General features: G+C 39.9%; 3 protein-coding genes across 7 annotated transcripts in view; 2 read left to right on the top strand and 1 right to left on the bottom strand.

Annotated features, from left to right (window-relative positions):
* Positions 1-2,153: 2,153 nt before the first annotated feature.
* Positions 2,154-15,943, bottom strand: THAP10 (THAP domain containing 10). The gene is given in 5 exon segments (XM_059691896.1): positions 2,154-2,235; positions 2,237-2,347; positions 2,458-2,549; positions 15,264-15,557; positions 15,860-15,943. Coding segments are annotated over 5 exon segments (663 nt in total).
* On the top strand, positions 5,554-5,883 carry LOC132212587 (large ribosomal subunit protein eL39-like). The gene has a single exon (XM_059658563.1). It carries the CDS (start codon positions 5,566-5,568, stop codon positions 5,719-5,721), a length of 156 nt encoding a protein of 51 aa, XP_059514546.1. The 5' UTR covers positions 5,554-5,565; the 3' UTR covers positions 5,722-5,883.
* LRRC49 (leucine rich repeat containing 49) overlaps positions 15,703-26,288 on the top strand; it is a 221,804-nt gene continuing 211,218 nt past the window's right edge. The window contains exons 1-3 of one of the 5 annotated variants that reach the window (XR_009447769.1): positions 15,703-15,989; positions 16,598-16,654; positions 24,643-24,730. Coding sequence is in view for 2 of the 5 variants with exons in the window: in XM_059658507.1 (XP_059514490.1) it covers positions 15,942-15,989; positions 16,598-16,654; positions 24,643-24,730 (193 nt within the window). In the remaining 3 variants the exon portion in view is untranslated. Of the gene's footprint in view, positions 15,990-16,597; positions 16,655-16,675; positions 16,856-23,002; positions 23,074-24,642; positions 24,731-26,288 lie in introns of those variants that run through there. The other 4 variants (XM_059658507.1, XM_059658518.1, XM_059658535.1 and 1 more) reach the window with 4 other exon arrangements.

Here is a 26,288-nt window from a genome sequence, read left to right as displayed (position 1 = left end):
GATGGGGAGGTTATAGCTCTACCCCATCACACACAGAGCAGGGCCCGTGGGGGGTGGGGGGGGGGGTTGGGGCGCCTCACCCTGTCACACACAGAGCCGCAGGGCGATCAGAGGTTGGGGAGCTCCCCCGTATCAGGCACAGAGCAGGGCTGATCAGGAGGTTAGGGCGCCTTCCCCTGTCACGAACAGAGCAGGGCGGATAGGGAGGTTGTGGCCCCAACCCCTGTCACACACAGAGCCGCAGGGCGATCAGGGGGTTTGGGCGCTGCCCCGTCATGCTGATCCCGGTGCCGGGAGGCCTCGCGGCTCCGCTGATCCCGGTGCTGGGAGGCATATTACCCTTTTACTATATAGGATAGAGGCCTGGTGCATGGGTGGGGCTGGCTGGTTTGCCCTGAAGGGTGTTCTGGATCAGGATGGGGGTCCCCACTGGGGTGCTTGGCCAGCCTGGGTGAGGGGATGATAGCTGTTTGCAGCTGGTCACACACCCTTCAGGGTGGGGGTCCCCACTGGGGTGCCTGGCCAGCCTGGGTGAGGGGCTGAGGGCTGTTTGCAGCTGGTCACACACCCTTCAGGGTGGGGGTCCCTACTGGGGTGCCTGGCCAGTCTGGGTGAGGAGCTGAGGGCTGTTTTCAGGCTGGCGGGTGACGGAAGCTCCCAACTGCTCCTTTTTTTCTTTTTTTTAAAAATTCTGGGCCAGCTTTAGCTCTGAGGCTCCAGCTCTTAGGCCTCCGCTGCTGAAAGTAGGTAATCGAAACAATGTATAACTCCAGCTCTGACTCCAGCTCTGAGATCCCAGCTCGCTGAAAGCTGGTTTCTGGGGTTGTTTTTAGCTTCTATATTTGTTAAAATGTTTCAAACTGCAGGCTCAGAGGCCGGCAAGGCAGGCGGGGAACGTTGGAATCCTCCGTCACTGAAGCAAGCAAGCCTCATGTTAGTTTCAAGCTGCCTGGCTGCCGGCTGCCATCTTGGCTGACAGTTAATTTGCATATCTCCCTGATTAGCCAATGGGAAGGGTAGCGGTCGTATGCCAATTACCATGTTTCTCTTTTATTAGATTAGATAATGGTTGTGCTCACTATCATTGTTCTTTATTTTTATTTTTATTTATTTTTTTTGTTTTCTTTTTTTTTTTTATTGCTTAAAGTATTACAAAGGGTATTACATATGTATCCATTTTATCCCCCCGCCCTAGACAGTCCCCTAGCCTCCCCTATCACCCAGTGTCTTATGTCCATTGGTTATGCTTATATGCATGCATACAAGTCCTTTGGTTGATCTCTTACCCCCCTACCTCCATTGTTCTTTATTTTTAAACTAGAGGTCTGGTGCATGAAATTTGTGCTCTGGGGGGGTGGGTCCCTCAGCCCAGCCTGCGCCCTCTGACAGTCTGGGACCTCTCATTCCTTACCGCCCACCTGCTCGCTGCTCCTTAGTGCTGCCACGGAGGTGGGAGAGGCTCCAGCCACCACCACTGTACTCACCAGCCATGAGCCTGGCTTCTGGCTGAGCAGCGCTCCCCTTGTGGGAGCACACTGACCACCCGGGGGCAGATCCTGCGTTGAGCGTCTACCCCCAGGTGGTCAGTGTGTATCACAGTGACCAGTCGTTCTGGTTGTTCCGCCGTAAGGGTTGCTTAGGCTTTTACTATATAGATTATTTAGAAGAATAGTGAAATTTTAACTGATGAATATCAAGTTAGTGCCCATATGAGCTTTGCTTCTGCGCTAAGCTTAAATATTCAATTCTTAATCTTGACCTGGAAATGCTGCTATTGTGTGTATTTTTAAAATTTACCTTTATTGTTGGGATGTTTATCTTCCTTTTGTTGAGTTGTGTGAGTACTTTATATATTTTGGAAATTAACCCCTTATCAGATGTATCATTTGCAAGTATATGGTTTTATTTTATAACTCGATTTTCACCAAAAAGATAAAAAGAATAAGAAAGCAAAAGAGGGAGTTCGGGGTTGTGGACAGGATTATCTTCATTATTTTGGCAGGCAGGTAAAATTTTGCATAGAGCTAAACATATTTTGCTGATACTCCACTGTCAAGTTAACTGGAAGTGACAGATTTGCAAAAGCAAAGAGATAAGTATATGAGTCAAGATTTGAAAACCTATAGTACATCAAATCATTTGATGTTGTGTTTTTAACTGGTCTCTTCTTTCACTTGCTTAGCTATATAAGACAATTTATTCTGCTCACTCTTGATGTCCAAGGCTGAATCTGTCTGAGTCATTGGAGTAAATGCCAAAGATAGAGGAAGTCCTAGACTATAATTCATCAGCCTGACTAGTAGCCTTACACAGAAGTTTCCCAAACACTTTCACTTTGGCCTGAATACTGGAAAGAGAATAAATTATCAATGAGTTTGACTTTGCTTTTCACATATCTTCCATATACAAAAGATCAATTCAACTGATCAATTAATTGAAGAGTCAAAACATACCCACACTACGGTGAGGACCCTTTTCAGAGAAATCTGTTTGCTTTTATGCACTGAGCCTTCTTCACAGTGAATAGGTGCTGAAGTGACATCATTTAATAGATTACCAACATGTATTGTGTTTGTACAATTTCATTTTCAAATGCAATCCAAAAATGTAAGTCATAGGAGAATTATATTAAAGGTAAACTTATATAGTTCTATCTTTCCAAAAGTTTCAAGTAGTAAAAGAGTATAGATAATACTTTTCAAGATCACATCAGGATGGCTGGAATTAGAACTCACGCAAACTGGCTCCATAGTCCAAGTTCTTAAGGACTCTTCCATACTGTTCTTTACCATTTCTAAACCATAAATTGCTAAACATTCTGGTCAAGCAGAAATCTATAAACTATTAATCTCTTTGCTTACAACCATTATTTTTTCTAAATCAACAGCTGACTATGGTAATGTTACTAATATTAAATTATTAGATATCAGAGCTGTAGCACTATTTTAGAAAACCCAATCATCGGTCCTTTATACCTTACAGAGAAATACATAATAAGATAATAAGATTGGCTATAGTGTTTTTATACTTCCCTGAGGAAAATTACAATGTGAAATGGAAATTTTGATTTGTGGTGGAAGTGATAGAGAGGATGAGGATTTGGAAACTTAGAAAGTAACATATGACTAAGTACCTATAGATTATGTGGAAGAGGCTAAGAAAATACATCTAAAAAATATAAGAGGGCCTGAGAGAAGAAAAAATAAGAAGTGATAGAAAATTAAAACAAAATTATAGTGCTTTGCAACGTTACCCATGGTTCTGGTTCAACTGTCTTCAGACCACTGAAAAAATATTTTATTGGCATCTTTGGTTGTTGTAACACAGGCTATTAATACACAAGTTAAAAAAAACCCTATGAAGAAACTTTTGTAAAGAGTCCCTTTGTATCATGAATAATTATATCTGATATTATTAAAGACTTAAAATTTTTTATATTATCTTTATTTGTGTTTATAAAATTATGACTAATATCCACTGGCTATGTCTACATCTAAGCCAAGCATTTTAAAGTCTAGAATATGTATGTCTATCTTTACAGAACAGATGTATGCCCAACAAAAAGGAGTTCTAGTAATTTAATTAGATTTTAAAAAATTAATTTTTGTTGCCTAAATAACAATACATTTTATCACTGAGAAGAAAATTTACACTATACAGAGAAGCAAAAAACAAACAAACAAAAAAACCCACACAAACAAAAAAACAAAAACCTAAAAAATCAGTCATAATCTCATCATGCACAGCTAACAACATGATATTTTGGTATACTTTCTGTCATTATCTATGCATTTAAATAATTTGGACTCATGTATTTTATAACATAGTTTCTCCTTTAATATGTCACGTTTTAATGTTACTAAATATCCTACATCATGATTTTATGGCTTCAAACACTTTATTGTACAGATATACAGTAATTTATTAAAACCATATTATTGGAAATCTTTTTTTATTTTATTAAATTCATTGGGTGACATTGGTCAACATGAACATATAGGTTTCAGATGTGGGTTTCTATGTTACAAGATCTGTATATTGCATGATGTACTCACTACCCAAAGTAAAATCTTCTCTTGTCACTATATATTAGGACTCTCTTCTTCCCTCACCCCCTTCCTTCTGGCAACCCCACACTGCTGTTTGTGTTCATGGGTTTCAGTTTTATATCCTACATATGTATGAAATCATGTGGTTCTTACCTTTTTCTGACTGACTTATTTCATTTAGCATAATTTAAATATTCTAATTTAAATATTTTAAAGGTCTATTTATGTTGTTGCAAATCATTCTATTTCATCCTTTCTTATGGCTGAGTAGTATTCCATTGTGTATATGTACCACATCTTCTTTATGCAGTCCTCTATCGCAGGACACTTTGGTTGTTTCCATGTCTTGCCTACTGTGAATAATGCTGCGATGAACATAGGGGTGTATATATCTTTGGAAATACATTATTTTGAGGTTTTGGGGTATATATGCAGGAGAAGAATTACTGGGTCATATGGTGGCTCTATTCTCAAATTTTTGAGGAATCACCATACTGCTTTTCGTAGTGGTTGTCCCACTCTACATTCCCACCAGCAGTGGATAATGTTTTCCCTTTTTTCCACAAACTCTCTAACATTTGTTATTGCTTGTCTTGTTGACAATGGCCACTCTAACAGGAGTGAGGTGGTATCTCATCGTAGTTTTGATATGCATTTCCCTAATTGCCAGTGAGGTTGAACATTTTTTCATATATGTATTGGCTGTTTGTAGGTCTTCTTGGGAGAGGTGTATTTTCAGGTCCTCTGCCCATTTTTTTATTGGGTTGTTTGTTTGGTGTTGAGTTTTATGAGTTCTTTATATATTTTGGAAATTAAACCTTTGCTAGAGCTACTGTTTGCAAATCTCATCTCTCATCTGGTTAGCTGCTTCTTTGTTTTGTTGTCAGTTTCTTTTCCTGTGCAGAAGCTTTTTAGTTTGATATAGTCCCATTCATTTATATTTGTCTTTACTTCCCTTGCCTTTGGGGGGCAAATTCATAAAATGTTCTCTACAACCCAGGTCCATAAGTCTGGTACCTATATTTTCTTCTATGTAACTTATTGTTTTGGGTCTTATATTTAGGTCTTTGATCCATTTTGAATTAATTTTTGTACATGAGGACAAACTGTAATCCAGTTTCATTTGTTTGCGTGTGGCTTTCTTGTTTTCCCAGCACCATTTATTGAGGAGACTACCTTTACTCCATTGTGTGTTTCTGGCTCTTTTGTTGAAAATTATCTGTGGTTTTATAGGTGGGCTCTCTATTCTGTTCCATTGGTCTCTGTGTTTGTTTCTCTGCCAATACCATACTGTTTTGATTATTGTAGCTCTGTTGTATAATTTGAATTCAGGTAGCATGATACCTCCAGCTTTGTTCTTTTTTTCCTCAGGATTCCTTTGACTATTCAGGGTCTTTTGTGGTTCCATACAAATCTGAAAGATTTCTCATCATTTTTCTTTAAAAAATGACATTGGGGCTTCCACTTCCTTCTCTTTCTCCTCCATCGAGGTGCGTGTGTTTACTTCTCCTTCACCATGTCTTCCCACAAGACTTTCAGGATCAGGAGGTTCCTGGCCAAGAAACAAAATCAGAATTGGCCCATTCCCCAATGGAATCAGATGAAAACTGGTAATAAAATCAGTTACAACTCGAAGAGGAGACATTGGAGAAGAGCCAAACTGGGCCTATGAGAAATCACACATGAGAGATGACTCACATATTTATGCTGTATCCAGGTTGCCTACACCTTTAAATGATTGAAAAGATGCTATTGTCTGGACAGTTGGGGCATTTTAATTGGAAAATTAATGGACTTGTGATTTTGCTCTGTTGATTTTTTCCCCCTGCAATAGTGAGTTGGTTCAGTAATAAATGTGTGATACCATTAAAAAAAATGACATTGGGATTTTTGAAAAGGATTACATTAAATCTGTATAGTGTTTTGGGTAATATAGCCCGAAGTTATAGGGGCCTATCTCCACAGCATTGGAACCCTGGGCTGAGGAGTCTGGTGTGGGGCTGGGATCCCTTGCTCCTCACAGAAGGCCTCTGCAGCACAGATATCCCTCCTGATTAAAACAACAACAACAACGCCACACGTGGGTGTTGATCCAGCCCATTCTGCACCTCTGCCCCTCCTACCAGTCTTGCTTTCTTCTTTAATTCTCTAGTTGTAGGGCTTCCATTAGCCAGAATCCAGGCAGTTCTGAATGATGATTGTTTTGTATTTTAGTTGTAATTTTGATGTGTTGCAGTTGATTTCGAATTTTAAGGCATTGTGGTCAGAGAATAAGCTTGGTATAATTTCAATCCCTTTCAATTTATTGAGGCTAGTTTTGTGACCCAGCATACGGTTTGTCCTTGAGACAGTGTTTAATGTGCAGTGGATAAGAATGTATAATCTGATGTTCTGGGATGAAAAGTTCTGTAAATGTCAATTATGTCCATTTGGTCTAGTGTTTCATTTAAGGCTGCTATTTCTTTTCTTTTCTTTTTTTTTTTAAATATATTTCATTGATCTTTCACAGAGAGGAAGGGGGAGAGATAGAGAGTTAGAAACATCGATGAGAGAGAAACATCGATCAGCTGCCTCCTGCACATCTCTTACTGGGGATGTGCCCGCAACCCAGGTACATGCCCCTGACCGGAATCGAACCTGGGACCCCTCAGTCCGCAGACCGACGCTCTATCCACTGAGCCAAACCGGTTTTGGTAAGGCTGCTATTTCTTTATTGATTTTCTGTTTGTTTGATCTGTCTAGAGCTGTCAATGCAGTAGTAAGGTACCCAACTATGATTGTGTTTTATCTGTCCTACCTTTAATTCTGTGAATAGCTGTTTTATATATTTTGGTGTTTCTTGGTTGGGTGCATATATGCTATTAAGAAGTGTTATGTTTTCTTGATGCAGTGTTCCCTTTATCATTATAAAGAGTCCATTTTTTTTTCTCTTATTATCTTTGTTATCTTGAAATCTATTTTGTCAGATATACGTATGGCTACATTTGCTTTTCTGTGGATATTATTTGCTAGGGGAATAATTTTCCACCCTCTTACATTGAATCTACTTTTGTCTTTGCAACTTAAAATGTGTCTGTGTAGGCAGCATATGGTTGGGTTTTGTTTTTTGATCCACTCTGCTACTCTGTGCCTCTTTATTGGTGAGTTCAGACCATTTACATTTAGGGTAAGTATTGATGTGTGAGGATTTCCTATAGCCATTTTATCTTTTGTTTTCTGGTATTCTTTTCCTTTGTGTTTCTGTTGTTTTGTTTGGTGGTATTCCATACTTCTTTCTTCTGTTTCCTTTTTTTTTTTTTTTAATACAAAATGCCTTGGAGAGGGCTTCTTTGGATTGAGGTAACTAGTTGTTCTATTTGCTTCTTGGATTTAAGGATGTAGTTCTCTCCGTAGGTTTGGGAAGTTCTCATCCACTATTTGTTTGAATAGACTCTCTGATTCATGCTCCCTCTCCTCCTCTTCTGGAATGCCTATAATTCTAATTTAAAGGATAATTTTGCTGGATATATTATTCATGGCTGGTAATTTCTCTTTCAGGTATTTGAAAGAATTATCTGAAAAAAATGGCACTCTGACTACACTGCATTGTACAGCCTGAAGGACACCTTGGACCAGCTTGGTTTTACTCCGGATTTCACTGTCATCCCACCAGCTTGTTCCTGCACCAGCATGCAAGTTCTTTCCCTTCCCTGCCAGCCAGACAGGCAGACGGAGCGGCAGGTGCGGCCTCTGCCTCTCCCATAGACAGTGCGGCCTTGCTTTTCTGATGGAGTCAGATAGTCCTTGCAGAGCGCTTTCATTTTTCTTTATGCTGTTTTTCTCTTCTTCCCTCTGTGTCACTTCTAGGTTCCTATATTTGATATCACAAATTCCTTCCTCCATCTATGCTCAGTATTTCATGCTTAATCTCCTTAATTGCATACTTCATTTCTAGGATTTCTGGTTGGTTCTTTTTTAAGGTTTCAATCTCTTTGGTAAAGTACTCATTTTGTTCATTGATTTGTTTTCTGAGAGCATTGAATTGCCTATTTTCTCGCATCTCGTTGAGTCTTAGGTTTTACGCCGCCACAAGGAAAAACCGTGAGTCCAAACAGAGACCAGATTAAACAGGCTTTATTGGGAGCACACGGGCGGGTTCACCGGCTCAGAGAGGGGAGCCGGAGAAGCCGCGCCCAACCTGGGCAGGGGCAAGGTTTTATACTTTTCTGAGGCAATTGTTGCTGACCGAAACTGGTGGAAGTCGGGGCTTCCCAGGGTCAGGTGAAACCTGCGGTCTGTCCTGCGGTTTGGCCATTGTCCGGGAGCCGTTTGTCCGGCAGGAATTTTTCACCAGGGTGGGGTGGTTTCCAGACGTCAGTGTGGACAGGTCAGCTTCTCACCGGCCCAAGAAAGGGAGGGGGTCCTTTCGCCCCCGGGGCAGGGTGCCAGCGAATACCAGACATTGAGTATTTTCAGAACTGCAATCTTGATATCTTTGTCATTTATATCACATATTTCCTTGTGTTCCAGCTTGCTTTCTGGAGATTTTTCATTTTCTTTCTGATCGTCCTTGTTACTGTGATTATTTATGGTATTTGCTATCCTCCTTTGCCTTTGCATTTATCTCCGAAGAGCTCTTTCTACTATTTTCCAGTAGATGGTGCTGAATTGCAAGATTCTTTAATCTCTCACCTCCTAGTCTTGAACTTCTGCATCTGCTATAAGACAGTACAGCCTTACTGTTTAGGGCTGGGATTTGTTTTGCTTTCACTATAATGGCAACCCCTGACCTCCGAGGGGTTCCACCCTGTTAGGTCGGAGAGAGCCCAGGATCAGATACCTGCAGACATGTGACGAGATAATGGACTTCCCCTGGAATTTCTCACAGATCAACGTGCCAGACACAGATACCCGCTTCTTCTTCCTTAATCCACATACCCCCACACAGATACTGACTTCTTTCTGAATACCCCCGCCCATCCCCTGCGGCAGAGAATTCCTTAGTTGAATGCCCTGATGATCCCTGCGGCAGAGAATTCCTCAGCTCAGGCCCCCCACCCTCACCAAACCGCAGTATAAAAAAAGCACCCCCCTCCCTGTTGGCATGAATCGACATGCCCTGTCCTTGGGGGTACGTGGGTCTCCCGGGGACGCAGAATAAATTTTCCTTCCTTCCTTTCTTTTCTGATTCACTTGACTCTTTATTTCTTATGCCGCCTCCTGAGCCACCTAACCTAACACACCCCAAGCACCCATCCTAGGGATCAGTCACAGATGGAAACAGCAGTTCTACTGCAATAGCTCTTGGTTTCCAGATAACATGCTCCTGGACCCAACTCCAAAGGCAATGGGAAGCGAGTTTTGGGAGTCGAAGCGGTGGCAGGGCTCTGTGGTTCCATTTCTTTGTTTGAAACATCACTCCTGGCCCAACATTGGAGAGCCACAAGGTAGAAGCCCATGCTCTGTCAGGTGTCTGCTGACTCAGATGCTATTCACTCCCTTGGCTGCTTGCCCCGCTGGGTGGTCCCTGCCCTGCTCCCCCCACTCACCACCACCAGCTCTTTGTTCCTCCCAGCCAAAGGAAGCACCTGCCACCCCCATCTTTCTTCCCTCTCCTGGCAGGCTGATCCAGGAGCTCCGGACTGCAGGGCTGTGTCTGCAGGCCGTCTGCATTCCTCCCTTCTTGTCTTCCTGCTTATTTCTGGTTGCCCACCTTTAGATGTTCAAATGTGCGGGTCTCTCAGGCATGTGTCTGTGCTGAGCAAGGATTTATTGTTGAATTATAGTTGGTTCACGTTGCAATTTCAGGGAGAGAGGATAAGGGGCTCTCACACTCTGCCATTCTTTTGATGTCCTAATGGAAATCTTTGTGTATATATGTTATGCCCAGAATTCAAGATCCCCAAGATACCACGCCAGGGAGCCAGTCCGATGCAAAAGCAGAAGGTCCTTTATTGAGTTAGCTAACCCGACCCGGGCCTCCAGCCGACGCAGCGACGGGAAAACCGAGTGATATCCATGAGAAAATCAGGGCTTTAATAGTGAGGGGAGGGGGCTAGCTGTGGGCCCTGCGGATTGGCCAGGTGCCAAGTCGGGTCTTGTTGCACAGGATGTGGTCATCTCTATGGCGCGAACATCCCTTGCTTGTCATTGGCTAGTTCAAAGAAATCCCGGGCGTGGCCAGCAGGGGCCTGGGCTTCCGGGAAGAAGGCACTCTTCTGAGCACATGGCCTCTGCCCCAACATGGAGGATCCAGGGTAGGATGGAGGGCATAGCCCTCGCCCTTTCATATATATCTCATTACTTCTTCATATTAAAAGGTTAAGAAGCAGAATTTCCAGGAATGTATTACTTAACTGGAACATGAGTCAAAAGAAAATATTTAGCGTGAGGCTAAGAGAGCCAAAAGGATGGAAAATATAGAAAGGACCACAAGAGAAATAGTGGATAAGATGAAAAAGTCTAATATATAATTTTAATTGTAGTCCCAGAGGAAAAGAGAAAGAAAATGGCATAAAAGCAATATTTGAACAAATAAACTTTACCAAAATTCTCAGATGTTATTAAAATAAAATTTTTATCAGAATAAAAATAAAGGAAACCATAATTATGCACATTATAGTAAAACTGAAAACCACAGAGACATACTTAAGGGCAGCCAGAGGACTAAAGATACATTTCCTTCAAAGGGGCAACCATATGACAGAATAATACCTAAACCCTTAAGGATACAGAAAGATTGAAAGTAAAATGATGCAAAAAAAATAAAAAAATAAAAATGGCAAAGAAAGAAAGAAAAAGTAAAATGATGTGAAAATATGTACTATGCCAACACTAATTAAAGAAAGCTGGAATCACTATATTAGTGTTACACAACTAATAACATAGCTTCAAAATATATAACAAAAACTGTTAGAATTATAAGACTACATATGTAAGTTCAAAATCACAGCAGAAGATTTTTAACATACCTCTTTCAGTAACTAATACAATAAATAGACAAAAATTCCATAAGGATATAGGAAATTTAAACAACATGATTGATTGACCAACATATGGAGCATTGTACCAAACTGCGGAACACACATACACATCTCAAGTACATATGGAACATTTATGGAAGCAGACCTATGTTAGGCCTAACACAGCTTTCATAAATTTCAAAGATTAAGTCCATCTGTGGTATATTATCTGGCCACAATGTAATGGATCTCAAAATCTACAACAAAAATGTTACTCCAAAATGCCTGTATGTTTGGAAAATGTAAAATATACTTTTAATACCTCATGAGCAAAAGATAAGATGACATTGTAAAATAAAGATAGATGGAAGATATTTTACAAAGAATGAAAAACATTTTATATCTAAAACTTGTAGGATCCAGTTAATGCCTGATTAGAAGGAAATTATAGTCTTAAAATGTACATAATAGTATAGGAAAATTATTAGGCTTGATTAATTTAGACTAGAATCATTGACATCATGCAAAATGTATTACACAAAATATTTCTAACATGTACCCATTTCAAGAGTCAGTTTTTCCCTATCTATCTCATTCTACTGAATCCTGCATCTGGGAAGTAAGATCATAAAACAGCTGCACCATCTGCCATTCATTATGAAAATTCTGAAAATGATCTCATTTAACTTCTCAAGAAGTTAAGGAAGAATAGTAAATAAAGATTCAAAAAATAGAGGGACTAAGGGTGAACTGTAATGTAAACTATGGACTTTGGGTGATGATGTGTCCATGTAGGTTCATCAATTGTAACAAAGTATCACACTGGTGGGGGATGTTGATAATGGAGAGGCTATGCATATGTGAGAACAGGGAGTAATATGGGAAATCTCCTTACCTTCCCCTCAATTTTCCTAGGAACCTAAGCAAAACCATTCTAAAAATAGTCTTAAAATAGTTTATAAAATACTAAAAATCTTTTTAAAAAATGTAAGGAGTTGGTCAAAATAGGAAATATTTGGGGGGAGAACCAAGATGGCGGCATAGGTTAACGCCGGAGTTTGCTGCCTCGAACAACCACTTCAAAAGTGAAACTAAAAGATGGAACGGACATCACCCAGAACCACAGGAATGCTGGTTGAGTGGAAGTCCTACTACTAGGAGGAAAGAGAAACGCATACCGACACTCACAGGAGGCACAGTGCTGAAATCAAATACTGAGGTGCGGAGTGCATGCAGAGCGGGCTGGTGGCTGACGGCGCGGTTAGCGTTTTCAATCGGGAGGGAGTCGCAGACTCTGAGCTCCAGATCCGGGTGAATCTTTAGGGACCCAGACTCAAACGGGAAAAGCGGGACTGTCTGGCTTCTGTCGGAGCGAGTGCAGGTTTCTCTCTGAGGTTTGCAGCGGGTGCTGGGACTCAGAGAGGCAGAGCCCCTGGGGACAGGACTGAGAGCAGCCATAACTGCTCTCTCCGGCCCACCCTGTTGATCCCGTGTGACCCACCCGCCCTGCCCAAGCCCTGCACAGAGGCATTTGCCGGATAGCCTCAGGCAAACGCCAGATTAGCACCTCCCTAGAAGACAGAAGTTCTCTCACTGCAGACACAGCTGATTCTCACAGCCACTTGGCCTGGAGGTCAAATCCCCCCTAGTATTAGCTACAACAATCAAGGCTTAACTATAAGACTGCGCACAAAGACCACTAGGGGGTGCACCAAGAAAGCATAACAAAATGCAGAGACAAAGAAACAGGACAAAATTGTCAATGGAAGAGATAGAGTTCAGAACCACACTTTTACGGTCTCTCAAGAACTGTATAGAAGCCGCCGATAAACAATGAGATCCTCGAGAAATCTAATGAGACCCTCGATGTTGAGATAAAGAACCAACTAGAAATTAAGCATACACCGACTGAAATAAAGAATACTATACAGACTCCCAACAGCAGACCAGAGGAGCGCAAGAATCAAGTCAAAGATTTGAAATGCGAAGAAGCAAAAAACACCCAACCAGAAAAGCAAAATGAAAAAAGAATCCGAAAATACGAAGATAGTGTAAGGAGCCTCTGGGACAGCTTCAAGCGTACCAACATCAGAATTATAGGGGTGCCAGAAGATGAGAGAGAGCAAGATATTGAAAACCTATTTGAAGAAATAATGACAGAAAACTTCCCCCACCTGGTGAAAGAAATGGACTTACAGGTCCAAGAAGCACAGAGAACCCCAAACAAAAGGAATCCAAAGAGGACCACACCAAGACACATCATCATTAAAATGCCAAGAGCAAAAGACAAAGAGAGAATCTTAAAAGCAGCAAGAGAAAGAAACTCAGTTACCTACAAGGGAATACCCATATGACTGTCAGCTGATTTCTCAACAGAAACTTTGCAGGCCAGAAGGGAGTGGCAAGAAATATTCAAAGTGATGAATAGCAAGAACCTACAACCAAGATTACTTTATCCAGCAAAGCTATCATTCAGAATTGAAGGTCAGATAAAGAGCTTCACAGATAAGGAAAAGCTAAAGGAGTTCATCACCACCAAACCAGGATTATATGAAATGCTGAAAGGTATCCTTTAAGAAGAAAAAGGTAAAGATACAAATTATGAACAACAAATAAGCATCTATCAACAAGTGAATCTAAGAATCAAGTGAATAAATAATCTGATGAACAGAAAAAAAAAAAAAGAAAATATTTGGTAATTCAATGTCTTGTCTTCACATAAGCAAGTTAGTTATCCTTAAGGTATTCTTTGTGCTAAATGCCTCATCTGAATATGTAAAAATATGCAAGTATTTAAGTTTTCCCTTTTTAACAAGTTTGATTAATTAAAAAACAGATGTGAAAAGACCTGTTAATCATTTAGCTCAGTAATTATAAATACAACTTATCAATTAAAAAATAAAGCTGAAAAAACTTAATGGGAAGGAAATAATAATAGAAATAAATGAAAAAGAAAAATATACCAGAGAAAAGACTAACAAAGCAAAGTTCATTCTTTAAAAATATTTTTTTAATTAAATCTTTATTGTTCAGATTATTACATTTGTTCCTCTTTTTCCCCCCCATAACTCCCCTCCACCCAGTTCCCACCCCACCCTCCGCCCTCACTCCCCACCCACTGTCCTCATCCATAGGTGCACGATTTTTGTCCAGTCTCTTCCCGCATCCCCCACATCCCTTTCCCCCCCAAGAATAGTCAGTCCATTCCCTTTCTATGCCCCTGATTCTATTATAATCACCAGTTCATTCTGTTCATCAGATTATGTTAACAATAAATTACAAAAACATACAGTAAATTTTAAAAACATTTTAAAGTAAAAAAAATTAAATTATAGTTGACATACAATATCATATTGGTTTTAGGCATACAACATAGTGATTAAACATTTATACTAGTATAACTTATGAAATGATCACCCCATAAGCCTAGTACCCATCTGACACACAGGTCATGTTTTGGTGAACTCTTCCCATGTGTAGAAAGAATAACGTTTAGATCCAATTAAGAATCACAATTAATTAATTAATTAATTAATTAATTTTTTTAAGAATCATAATTTAATCTACACAATGGATAGGGCTGAAGTTTCATTATCTCAAAGAAGGCTGGGCAGTCTTTAAGAAGGGAAGTGGGGACGAAGATGGTAGTGACCAGATGGCTTATAAGGACAAAGGCAGCAGGCAGATGCAGGCAGATGGGTGAAATTGACCTTAGTAGGATCATTTAACTTAAAGGCAGCTCCTGCAGTCAAAGGAAGTTTAAGAGCGGGAAGGGATTATCAGCAACCCCCTTCCCCACCATTTTGAGGCATACAATTGGCATTTCCTCAAATTTGTGTCTTGCTTAATGTTTTGCAAAAACAGTATCCAGCACCCCATTCCTTGAGATTTGCTCAAATAAAACTATAAAAACCCTGGAGCCCAGGGGAAGACGCCTTTACAATCTGAAGGACCACAGTGTTGGCTGGTGTGGGTTTTGAGGGAGGAGTAAGTGGAATGAACTGTAATTCCCAAGTGTTAAAGCTAAAGAGAATCTCGGCGATCGCCTTCAAAGCACACTGCTCATTTTACATCTAGGACAACGGACACCTTAGAGACGAGTGATTTCCCACGCGGATGCGCCAGCCCACGGTCTGAGGGTCTCTCCACCACCCGCAGCGGCCCCGGCCAGCCCCTCCCCGGTGAAGCCGCAGCCCTCCCCAGGCCGGGGCAAACCGGGAGGCGGGACGCGGCGGCCTGGAGTGCCCGCCTGCCCGGGCTCTCCGCCTTCTCAGGGCCGCCCGCGTGGCCCCCTCTGGTTACCCCGTAGGTACTGGGGAGACACAGGGTGCCGGGCGGACACGGCGCCCGCCACCAGCCGCAGGCGCTGGGGGAATCGCAGGTTCTTCTGGATCACCGAAGAGACGTCTCGACAGGCGGGAGCGCAGTGGTCAGCGCAGATCACAAGGTCACCCCCCGGCCAGTGGGCGCGGCGGCCCCGCGCGGCCGGTCCTCGGGGAAGCGGAACCACGGCTGGCACGGAGGCGGCCTGGCGCGGGGAAGCCGGGGTCCCGCGCGTTTCCTTCCCCTACCTCCGGCCACCAGGAGAGTCGAACTGTGGCCCCAAGTGGGGGAGCGCTGGCCCTGGGACACCTTCCTCCTCCTCCTCCCGCGGTCGCGGCGGGAGAGCAGGTGGCCACCGCACAGGGATACTTGGCTTGCGCGGGGCGAGCAGAGGCGGGCCCTGAGGAGGCCCGGACCGGAAGCGGTGGCTGTCATAGCTACCGGGGGTCCAACCGGCCCCGCCCCCACAAACCGCAGATTTGGGAGAGGACCAGACCGGAAATCGTTGTTTCCATAGTAACAACCCCTGAGCGGGTTGCCCGGGACCTGACCCGTTTTGGTGTCTTTGAATCTCTGCTGTAGCGTCATTTCTAATGCAGATCTAACAGATCCTGGACTGACGCCTGCCATGATTCCCGGGAAATTCCGCTCTGTTTCTGGCCGGGCTACGAACAACGTAGGTTGGGTGTCCCCCTTTCCCTTCTTTCCATTCGCATGGTCCTGTCTGTGGCGTCTTTGTCCTGGTGATGTGTGATCGGGGCTAGGATGGCTGAGCCTTAAGCTATTGTCTGGCCGCGGCTCGAGGTTCGAGCACCGGGCCCAGGCACCTGAGGGTGTTAATATTGTATGATGGGGTTCAGTCTCGTCCCAGATCCGCGCTTCCCAGGAGGTGGAGCTGATCTGCTGTGAAAGGCTAAGGTTCATTTAAATTCCTTTCACTAGTCAATTCATTTTTTTAGCTTAAGAAAATAATTTATTATTAATTGACGCTCCCAACTTCTTCACCTTTTTCACTGAGATAGGCCTGAAATGGCAAGTGTCTAGATCCTGAGGTGCTAAGTAGAGGGTTAAATTGCTGCAGACATTTTAGAAAATAAATCACAGTGAAACCTTTAATTCTTAGTTGTGATTTTACTGTTTTCAGCAAATCCTCAGAACATGATCATGTAGCAGAAACAAAGAGCAAACATTCTGTTTGTTGTATCTTTATTTGTATTATTTTGGGGAGGAGTGTGTGTGTGTGTGTAAGTTAACATATTTTATGGTTTAATTTTTACATTGCAGGTGAACTGTGGGCTTCATCTGGTTATTCAAACTTCACCTTTTCCTGAGAAAAACAAAGTAAGAAATAGCAGCATGATTTAAAGAGTAAAGTCTGAACTGGAAATTTTAAGTATATTTATTTTAGTCTCCACTCTAAACCTATTTTTTTCTGTCTGCATAAAGCCAAAAAAAAAAAAAAAAATCCCCCAAAACCAAAACCAAAAATACCACAAAACCACCTCTTTTAAAAACTGAATCGTATTTCACCAATTGCAAGAGGTAAGGTTTTTGTATTTTGTTTTTTATATTTAAACATTTCTTAAATCAGGATCTTTCTTAAAATTGATGGGAAATTGTAGTTTAATTGGGAAAGTATTTTTCTTAGTAATGGGTAAAGGTGTGTTTTACTATTGATGGAACCTTATAATGGATAAAATGTAATAATTTGGAGGGGCATATCTATACATTCCATTTAAAAGCAGGGGAGAAAAATAGATTTGTAGTGGAAATATATTAGGCTAAATGATATTTAGAAGTTATAATATGAAGATGAGATTTTTTTCTAAACAATTTTACCATAATATCTCTGGTATTTCCATAATTTCTGGCTTTTCATTTGATTTTTGAGGTACACATTTTTCTTTCTCTCCTATCTAACCTCAGCATTCAAACATACCCACCTCCCCATAATTTTATCAAGACAGAATATAATTTTTCTCCTTTGAGCAAGTTCTACACCTCAAAACATCACAATTCTTTTTTTTCCCCCCTGAAGAAAATGCTTAATAGATGTCACTGGAGGAATTCTAAAGGAAAGGGCAGAGTTTATAGATAACAGCCCGAGGAGGGTAAGGAGGGATATAAGAAGGATGGATGGAAGGACACAGTTAAGGAGGCAGCAGTTGCTTACATTTTGTGTATGAAAATGAACACTTGGAAATTAGACCATTTGATCATCTTGAATAAATAACAGCTAGATTAAGTGAAAACATTCTCTATTATAATTGGCCTTAATGGATTCCCTCCAAAGCTTTGCTAATTGATTTCATTGGACAAATCCTACCATTGTAATGTGTTTCTAAGAATGATGTACCTCATTCCAGTTCTTTCCAAACAATTCATTTTCTCTTATGTGGACATAATGTTTTAAGAAAACACCTTTAGCTCATATAATTCATAAGAAGATAATTCAAATGCTATTATAATGTTCATAGTATGGGTGAATCAGGAGCATCATAATTCTTTTAAAATACATATTTAAATTATTTTGTGGCTAGTCATGAGATGTTTGATTTTTTTTTTCTATCAAATAATTTAAAATAAATTTAGAGAAATCCCTTGTTAGAAGGTTTAGGTATATGATTTTATTATGTTATAATTGAACTCTTAAAGGAATTCTAGTGATAAAAACTGATTTTTTTCCAACAGAATTTAGTTTTTATTTATGTTTTTCCTTATGTTTGTGAGAAAATGATTCTTTTAATCATTACATTTGTGGTGAGGGTATGGAGGAACTGGAAGTGCCTCAGGGAGCATGGTTTCATCTGACCACATAAAATTGCCTCAGATTGTGTGTGTGTGTGTTAAAATTCACATAACATAACAATTACCATTTTAATCATTTTAAATTGTACAAATCAGTGGTATTAAATACATTCACAATGTTGTGCACTCATCACTACTCTCTACTTCCAGAACATTTTATCACCTGAAGGGGTGTCCCTGTAACCATTAAGCCGTCACTCCCCATGTCCTCTATCCTACCGCACTGGAAGACACAAATCTGCTTTCTGTGTCTATAGATATTTTTACACTTTAATGGTGAAGGTGTGACAGATGTTTCCTCTCCCCACTTGCTACTTCTCTTCCCTTACTCCCACCCCCTCCCCAAACCTTCCATATAAGTTCTTTGGTTAATCTCTTCCCTCTCTCCCCACTCTCTCCCCCGCCTTCCCCTTTCCCTCTGAAATCATGCTTTCATTGTCTTTGGATCTATTTTGTCAATTGATTTTCTTCATTAGATTCCACATATAAATGAGATCATGTGATATTTGTCTTTCTCTGACTTCCTTATTTCGCTTAGCATAATACTCTTCAGGTCCCTCTCAAAGGGTAATAAATCCTTCTTTTTTACAGTTGCATTTTTACATAGTATTCCACAGTGTAAATGTACCACAGTTTTTAAATCCATTCATCCACTGATGGGTACTTGGGCTGTTTCCAGATTTTAGCTATTGTGCTGCTGGTAACACAGGGGTGCATATATTCTTTCTGATTGGTGTTTCAGGCTTCTTAGAATATATTCCCAGAAGTGGGATTGCTGGGTCAAAATGGAAGTTCGATTTTTAAGTTTTTGAGGAAACTCCGTACTTGTTGTTTGTTGATTTATTGATGGTAGCCATTCTGGCAGATGTGAGGTGGTATCTCATTGTTTTAATTTGCATCTCTCTGGTGATTAGTGACATTGAACATTTTTTCATATGCCTCTTGGCCATTTGTATGTCCTCTTTGGAGAAGTGTCTATTTAATAATGTTAATTCTACCAATCCTTTTTTTTTAAAAAAAATATATTTTTTATTGATTTCAGAGAGTAAGGGAGAGGGAGAGAGAGATGGAAACATCAGTGATGAGAGAGAATCATTGATTGGCCGCCTCCTGCACACCCCACACTGGGGATTGAGCCCGCAACCCGGGCATGTGCCCTTGGTGGGAATCAAACCCGGGACCTTTCAATCCATAGGCCGACGCTCTATCCACTGAACCAAACCGGCTAGGTCTTCTGCCCATTTTTAATTGGGTCATTTGCTTTCCTTTTGTTGAGTTGTGTAGTACTTTCTATATTTTGGAAATTAACCCCTTATCACATGTATCATGTTCTTCTATGCAGTAGGTTCCCTTTCAATTTGATGCTAGTTTCTTTTGGTGTGGAGAAGTTTTTTAGTTTGATGTAGTCCCATTTATCTTTTCCTTTGTATCTGTGAAAATTTTGCTTCATGAGATGTCTGCCTATGTTTTCTTTTAGGATTTTTATGGTTTCATGACTTAAATTTAAGTTTTTAATCCATTTTGAGTTTATTCTTGTGTATGGTTAAGTTGTGTGATCTAGTTTTATTTTTTTGCATATACATGTCCAATTTTTGCAACACCATTTATTGAAGAGATTATCCTTATTCCATTATATGCTCTTACCTCCACTGTCCAATATTAATTGAGCATAATGGCTCAATTATGGGTTCTCAATTTCTGGGTTCTCTGTTCTGAAACATTGATCTATATGTCAGTTCTTGTGCTAGTACCAGGCTGTTTTGATTACAGTGGCTTTGTAGTACAGCTTGATATCCAGTATTGTGATCCTTCCAACTTTGTTCTTCTTTCTCAAGATTGCTGCAGCTATTAAGATCTTTTTTTGTTCCATATAAATTTTTGGAGTATTTGTTCTAGATCTGTGAAATATGCCATTGGTATTTTAAAAGGGATTGCATTGAATCTATAGATTGCTTTGTGTAGTATGGACATTTTAGTAATGTTAATTCTACCAATCCATGAACACAGTATATTCTTCCACTTGTTTATATCTTCTTCTATATCTTTTATCAACATCTTGTAGTTTTCTGAGTGCAGGTCTTTTAGCTCCTTGGTTAAGGTTATTCCTAAGTATCTTAATTTTTTGTTGCAATGGTTAATGGAGTTGTCTTTTTAGTTTCTCTTTCTGAGAGTTCATTATTAGTGTATAAAAATGCCATAGATTTCTGGATGTTAATTTTGTATCCTGCTACATTGCTGTGTTCATTTATTAAATCTAGTAGTTTTTTGGTGGAGTCTTTAGGGTTTTCTGTGTACAATATCATGTCATCTGTGAATAATGACAGTTTTACTTCCTCCTTTCTAATTTGGATGACTTTTATTTTTTCTTCTTTTATGATCACTGTAATTAAGACTTCTAGTACTATCCTATATAATAAAAGCCTAATATGCTAAGTGTCTGGTTGGCCATTCAACCAATCAAAGCGTAATATGCTAATGTTATGCTAAGGCCACTCAACTGCTCGCTATGACATGCACTGACCACCAGGGGAAGACAATAGACTGGTTGACTAGTTGCTATGACGTGAACTGACCACCAGGGGAAGATGCTCTGACTGGTAGGTTTTCATATATGGTCTTTTTTAGAAAAAATATATTTATATTGATTTCAGAGAGGGAGGGAGAGAAAGAAACACCAGTGATGAGAGAGAATCATTGATTGGCTGCCTCCTGCACACCCCCTACTGGGTATTGAGCCCACAACCTGGAAATATACCCTTGACTGGAATTGAACCTGAGACTCTTCAGTTCTCAGGCCAATGCTCTATCCACTGAGCCAAACCAACTAAGGCCATATATGGTCTTGATTATGTTGAAATATGATCCCTCTAGTCCCACTTTTTTTTTTTTTTTTTTTAGGTAATTATCGCTCTTTTTTTTTTTTAATTAAATCTTTATTGTTCAGATTATTACATTTGTTCCTCTTTTTTCCCCCCCCATAACTCCCCTCCTCCCAGTTCCCGCCCCACCCTCCGCCCTCACTCCCCACCCACTGTCCTCATCCATAGGTGCACGATTTTTGTCCAGTCTCTTCCCACATCTCCCACACCCCTTTCCCCCCCAAGAATAGTCAGTCCATTCCCTTTCTATGTCCCTGATTCTATTATAATCACCAGTTCATTCTGTTCATCAGATTATTTATTCACTTGATTCTTAGATTCACTTGTTGATAGATGCATATTTGTTGTTCATAATTTGTATCTTTACCTTTTTCTTCCTCTTCCTCTTCTTAAAGGATACCTTTCAGCATTTCATATAATCCTGGTTTGGTGGTGATGAACTCCTTTAGCTTTTCCTTATCTGTGAAGCTCTTTATCTGACCTTCAATTCTGAATGATAGCTTTGCTGGATAAAGTAATCTTGGTTGTAGGTTCTTGCTATTCATCACTTTGAATATTTCTTGCCACTCCCTTCTGGCCTGCAAAGTTTCTGTTGAGAAATCAGCTGACAGTCGTATGGGTATTCCCTTGTAGGTAACTGAGTTACTTTCTCTTGCTGTTTTTAAGATTCTCTCTTTATCTTTTGCTCTTGGCATTTTAATGATGATGTGTCTTGGTGTGGTCCTCTTTGGATTCCTTTTGTTTGGGGTTCTCTGCGCTTCTTGGACCTGTAAGTCCATTTCTTTCACCAGGTGGGGGAAGTTTTCTGTCATTATTTCTTCAAATAGGTTTTCAATATCTTGCTCTCTCTCATCTTCTGGCACCCCTATAATTCTGATGTTGGTGCGCTTGAAGCTGTCCCAGAGGCTCCTTACACTAACCTCGCATTTTTGGATTCTTTTTTCATTTTGCTTTTCCGGTTGGGTGTTTTTTGCTTCCTCGCATTTCAAATCATTGCCTTGATTCTTGCGCTCCTCTGGTCTGCTGTCGGGAGTCTGTATAATATTCGTTATTTTAGTCCGTGTATGCTTAATTTCTAGTTGGTTCCCCAATATAACATCGAGGGTCTCATTAGTTTTCTTGTAGATCTCATTAAGTTTATCGGCGGCTTCTAAACAGTTCTTGAGAGACCTTAAAAGTGTGGTTCTGAACTCTATATCTTCCATTGACAATTTTGTCCTGTTTCTTTGTCTCCGCATTTTGTTATGCTTCCTTGGTGCACCCCCTAGTGGTCTTTGTTCGCAGTCTTATAGTTAAACCTTGATTGTTGAAGCTAATACCAGGGAGGGTTTGACCTCCAGCTCTATTCCCACTTTGCTGAGGGTTTTTATAAAAAACTGGAGGCCCGGTTCCATGCACAGATGGGGTCCCTCGGCCTGGCCTCCACCCTCTCATAATCCGGGACCCCTTGGAGGATGTCGGACTGCTGGTTTTAGCCCGATCCCTGCAGGCCAGGCCAAGGGACCCCATTGGTGCATGAATCTGTGTACCAGGCCTCTAGTATGCATATAAGATCTTTGGTTAATCTCTTCCTGCCCTCGCCCCTCCCCACTTCCCTCTGAGATTCATCAGTCTGTTCCATGTTTTCATGCCTGTGCATTGTCTTCCCCCTGGTGGTCAGTGCACCTCATAGCTACCGGTCAAATGGTTGCTTAGGTTTTTATATATAAAGTTAGGTTTTGGATTTTGTCAAATGCGTTTTCTTGCATCTATTGATATGATCATGTGGTTTTTGTATTTCAATTTGTTTTTGTGATGTATCACATTTATAGATTTTTGAGTATTGTACCAGCCTTGCATTCCTGGAATAAATCCCACTTGGTCATGGTGTATGATCTTTTTAATATATTGCTGGATCCAATTTGCTAATGCTTTCTTGAGGATTTTAGCATTTATGTTCATCAACAAAATTGGCCTGTAATTCTCTTTCTTTGTATTGTCTTTATCTGGTTTTGGAATTAAGATAATGTTGGTCCCCTAAAAGAGCTTGGAAGTGTTTCTTCCTCTTGGATTCCTTGGAATAGTTTGAGGAAGGTAAGTGTTAGTTCTTCTTTGAATGTTTGGTAAAACTCCTCTGTGAAGCTGTCCAGACCAGGGCTTTTGTTTGCTGGGATTTTTTTGATTGCTGCTTCAATTTCATCAGTTTTATTGGCTTATTCAGGTTTTCTGATTCTTCCTGATTCAGTTATGGAATATTATATTTTTTCTAGGAATTTGTCCATTTTGTTTAGGTTTTCCAGCTTGTTGACATATAGTTGTTCATAGTATTTTCTTACAATTCTTTATGTTTTTGTGGTGTCAGTTGTTACCTCACCTTTTTGTTTCTGATTTTATTAATTTGGATTCTCTATGTTTGCTCCTTGATGAGTCTGACTTAAGGCTCATCAATCTTGTTTATCTTTTTCAAAGTACTAGCTCTTGGATTCATTTACCTTTTATAGTGTTTTTTCGTCTCTATGTCATTTATTTCTGCTCTAATATTTATTATTTCCTTCTTTCTACTTACTTTGAGCTTTTCTTGTTCTCTTTCTAAAAGAACTTTTCTTGTTTCTTGAGTTAGGCCTTTAATGCTAGGAACTTCTCTCTCAGGACTGCTTTTGCTGTGTCCCATAGATTTTGGGTTGTTGTGTGTTCATTTTTGTTTCTATGAACTTCCTTCCTTCCTTCCTTCCTTCCTTCCTTCCTTCCTTCCTTCCTTCCTTCCTTCCTTCCTTCCTTCCTTTTACATTTATTTTTAGAGAGTTGAAAGGGAGGGAGGAGGGGAAGAGGGAGAGGGAGAGGGAGAGGGAGAAGGAGAGGGAGAGAGAGAGAGAGAGAGAGAGAGAAGAACATTGATGTGATGGAGATACATCCACTGGCTGCCTCCCTTAAGCTTCCTGAATGAGGCCTGGGATCAAAACTGTAACCGAGTAACATGCTGTTGATCTGGAATCCAACCCACCACCTTTCTGTGAGGGACTGACATGTTAACCACTGAGCAAAACCTGCCATGGCTGTTTCCATTAAGTGTTTTATTTCTTAGTTGAGTTCATTGGTAACTCATTCATTGTTTAATAACATACTATTTAGTCTCCATGTGTTTGAATGTTTTTTAGTGTTTTTATTGTGGTTGATTTCTAATTTCATGCCATGGTGATCAGAGAAGATGCTTGATATGATTTCAGTCCTTTTGAACTAGCAGAGACTTATTTTGTGTCCTAACATGTGGTCTATCTTTGAGAATGACCCATGTGTAATTGAGAAGAATGTATATTCTACAGCTTTGGGGTCAAATGTTCTATGTCAATAAAATCCACCTGATCTTGTGTGTTATTTAAAGTCTGTGCTTCCTTGTTGTTGTTTTTTTGTCTGGAAGATCTATCCAGTATTGCCAGGGTGTTAAAGTCCCTTACTGTGACTTATATAGGTTTTCTTATTCTCAGTTATTCATAAATGGAATTATACAATTTTTGGCATTTTGTGTTTTGATTCTTTCACTTAGCAGAATGTTTTCAAGGTTCATCTGTATGTTGTAGTATGTGCCACTTACTATATGTTATTTTGTACTTATCTTCATTACTTACTGTTAAGTTCTTACCCAATTTTTAAAAAAATGTTTTTTAGGTTGAATTAAGGCTAAATAAAGAAACACCATCATTCCCTGGTCGACTCTTACAACATGACCTTGAAAGAAACTACTCAAGTAGGCAAGGTATTGTCAATGAGTAGAGATCAAATATGGTTTATCTTCTTTGAGTAATATTGTTTAACATTATTGAATTTCTAGATTCAAATAGACTTGAATTAAAAATGAAATGGTTATTGGTTACCAAATTGGTTTGATATTTACTTAAGTCAGAATTTATTTTATATACACAACATAGTAGATTATTCCCGAACAGAAAAAGATGTATTTTAGTTTGTGGGTGGGCTATGTATAAGAGAATGGGAAGGAATCTTCCAAATACTTTATTGGAAGTAGGAAAAATGGCTAATTAGTGAAGGTAAGAGTATGGGAACATTCTTTAGAAAATAAGGAAACAGTGGGAAGAGTGGAAAGTTAGGAGTGAAAAAGAAACAATCTCCCTTAGTAATGCATATAATTATAGATATTATATCAAAGGCCTTAAACTTTAGTGTGCATCACCTAAGATCTTGTTAGAAAGTGTATTCCAGCACTCCACTTGCCCTTTTCCACTTACCCATTCTGATTTTATAGGTCTTAGGTGGCATATATAAATGTATATTTTAATAAATGAAATAAGGGTTTCTAACAGATATGGTTTGTGGACCACACTTTGAAAAATACTGCCTCATATGATCTGGCTATATTTCTGAAGTGTATTTTTCAATTTAAGGAGAAAATTCCAATATTATATTTGAGTTGTTAGTTGGTTGTTAATAACTATTAGCTATTAGTAGTGTGTAGTAGTATAGAATCCTATGTACAGTACCATCTCCACCTCCTAGAAGTTTGTGTGAGAGAACTGATTAGTATAGGCCTCTCTAGATTATTCATTTCATTACTGCATCAATATGTGGCAACTTTGAATATTTGATTAGTTTTCACTTTGTGTTTTTTTATTTTTGGACTTTCGTCATGGGCCCATGTAATCTGACATGACTTTTCTCTTTCCTATATACTACACTCTTGCCTTGGCCAATTGCTTGGGCATGACATCAACCTAACTGCAGTTGCACAGTGCAGGAAACATCTCTCTTGCCTTCTTTGGTTCGGTTGAATACATATTTATTGAGTATGTAATGTGCCAGATACTGTATTAGGCACAAAGTTTTACATGTGAAAAACCTGACATTTCTCAAGTAGGATTTAAAAAAATATTTTATTGATTTCAGAGGGAGGGAGAGGGAACAGAAAAATCAATGATGAAAGGGAATCATTGATTGGCTATCTCCTGCACTCTCCCTCCCCCTCGCCCCACTGGGGATTGAGCCTGCAACCTGGGCATGTGCCCTGACTGGTAATCAAATTGGAACCTCCTGATTCAGAGGTCAATGCTCAACCACTGAGCCAGACTGGCCAGGCCATCAACTAAGATTTTTGATGTTTGCATTGTGAACTTCCTTCACATTTTTTATAACAATATCTTAATTTTTTACAAATTATGAGTCAAAAATACTTTTCCAAGCTATTCTCAAGTTAGAGGGGGAAGTTGGTATACAGATTTGTGAATGGCTGACCACGTAAATTTATTTAAGTTGTAAAGTATTATTAGGTATTATTAGGTATTATTAGGTATTATTAGGTG

This window comes from Myotis daubentonii, chromosome 1 (assembly GCF_963259705.1).
Source record: "Myotis daubentonii chromosome 1, mMyoDau2.1, whole genome shotgun sequence".
In the NCBI taxonomy this organism is placed as follows: Eukaryota; Metazoa; Chordata; class Mammalia; order Chiroptera; family Vespertilionidae; genus Myotis; species Myotis daubentonii.
Note: the sequence above shows the minus strand (reverse complement) of the source record. Positions and strands in the feature narration are given on the sequence as shown.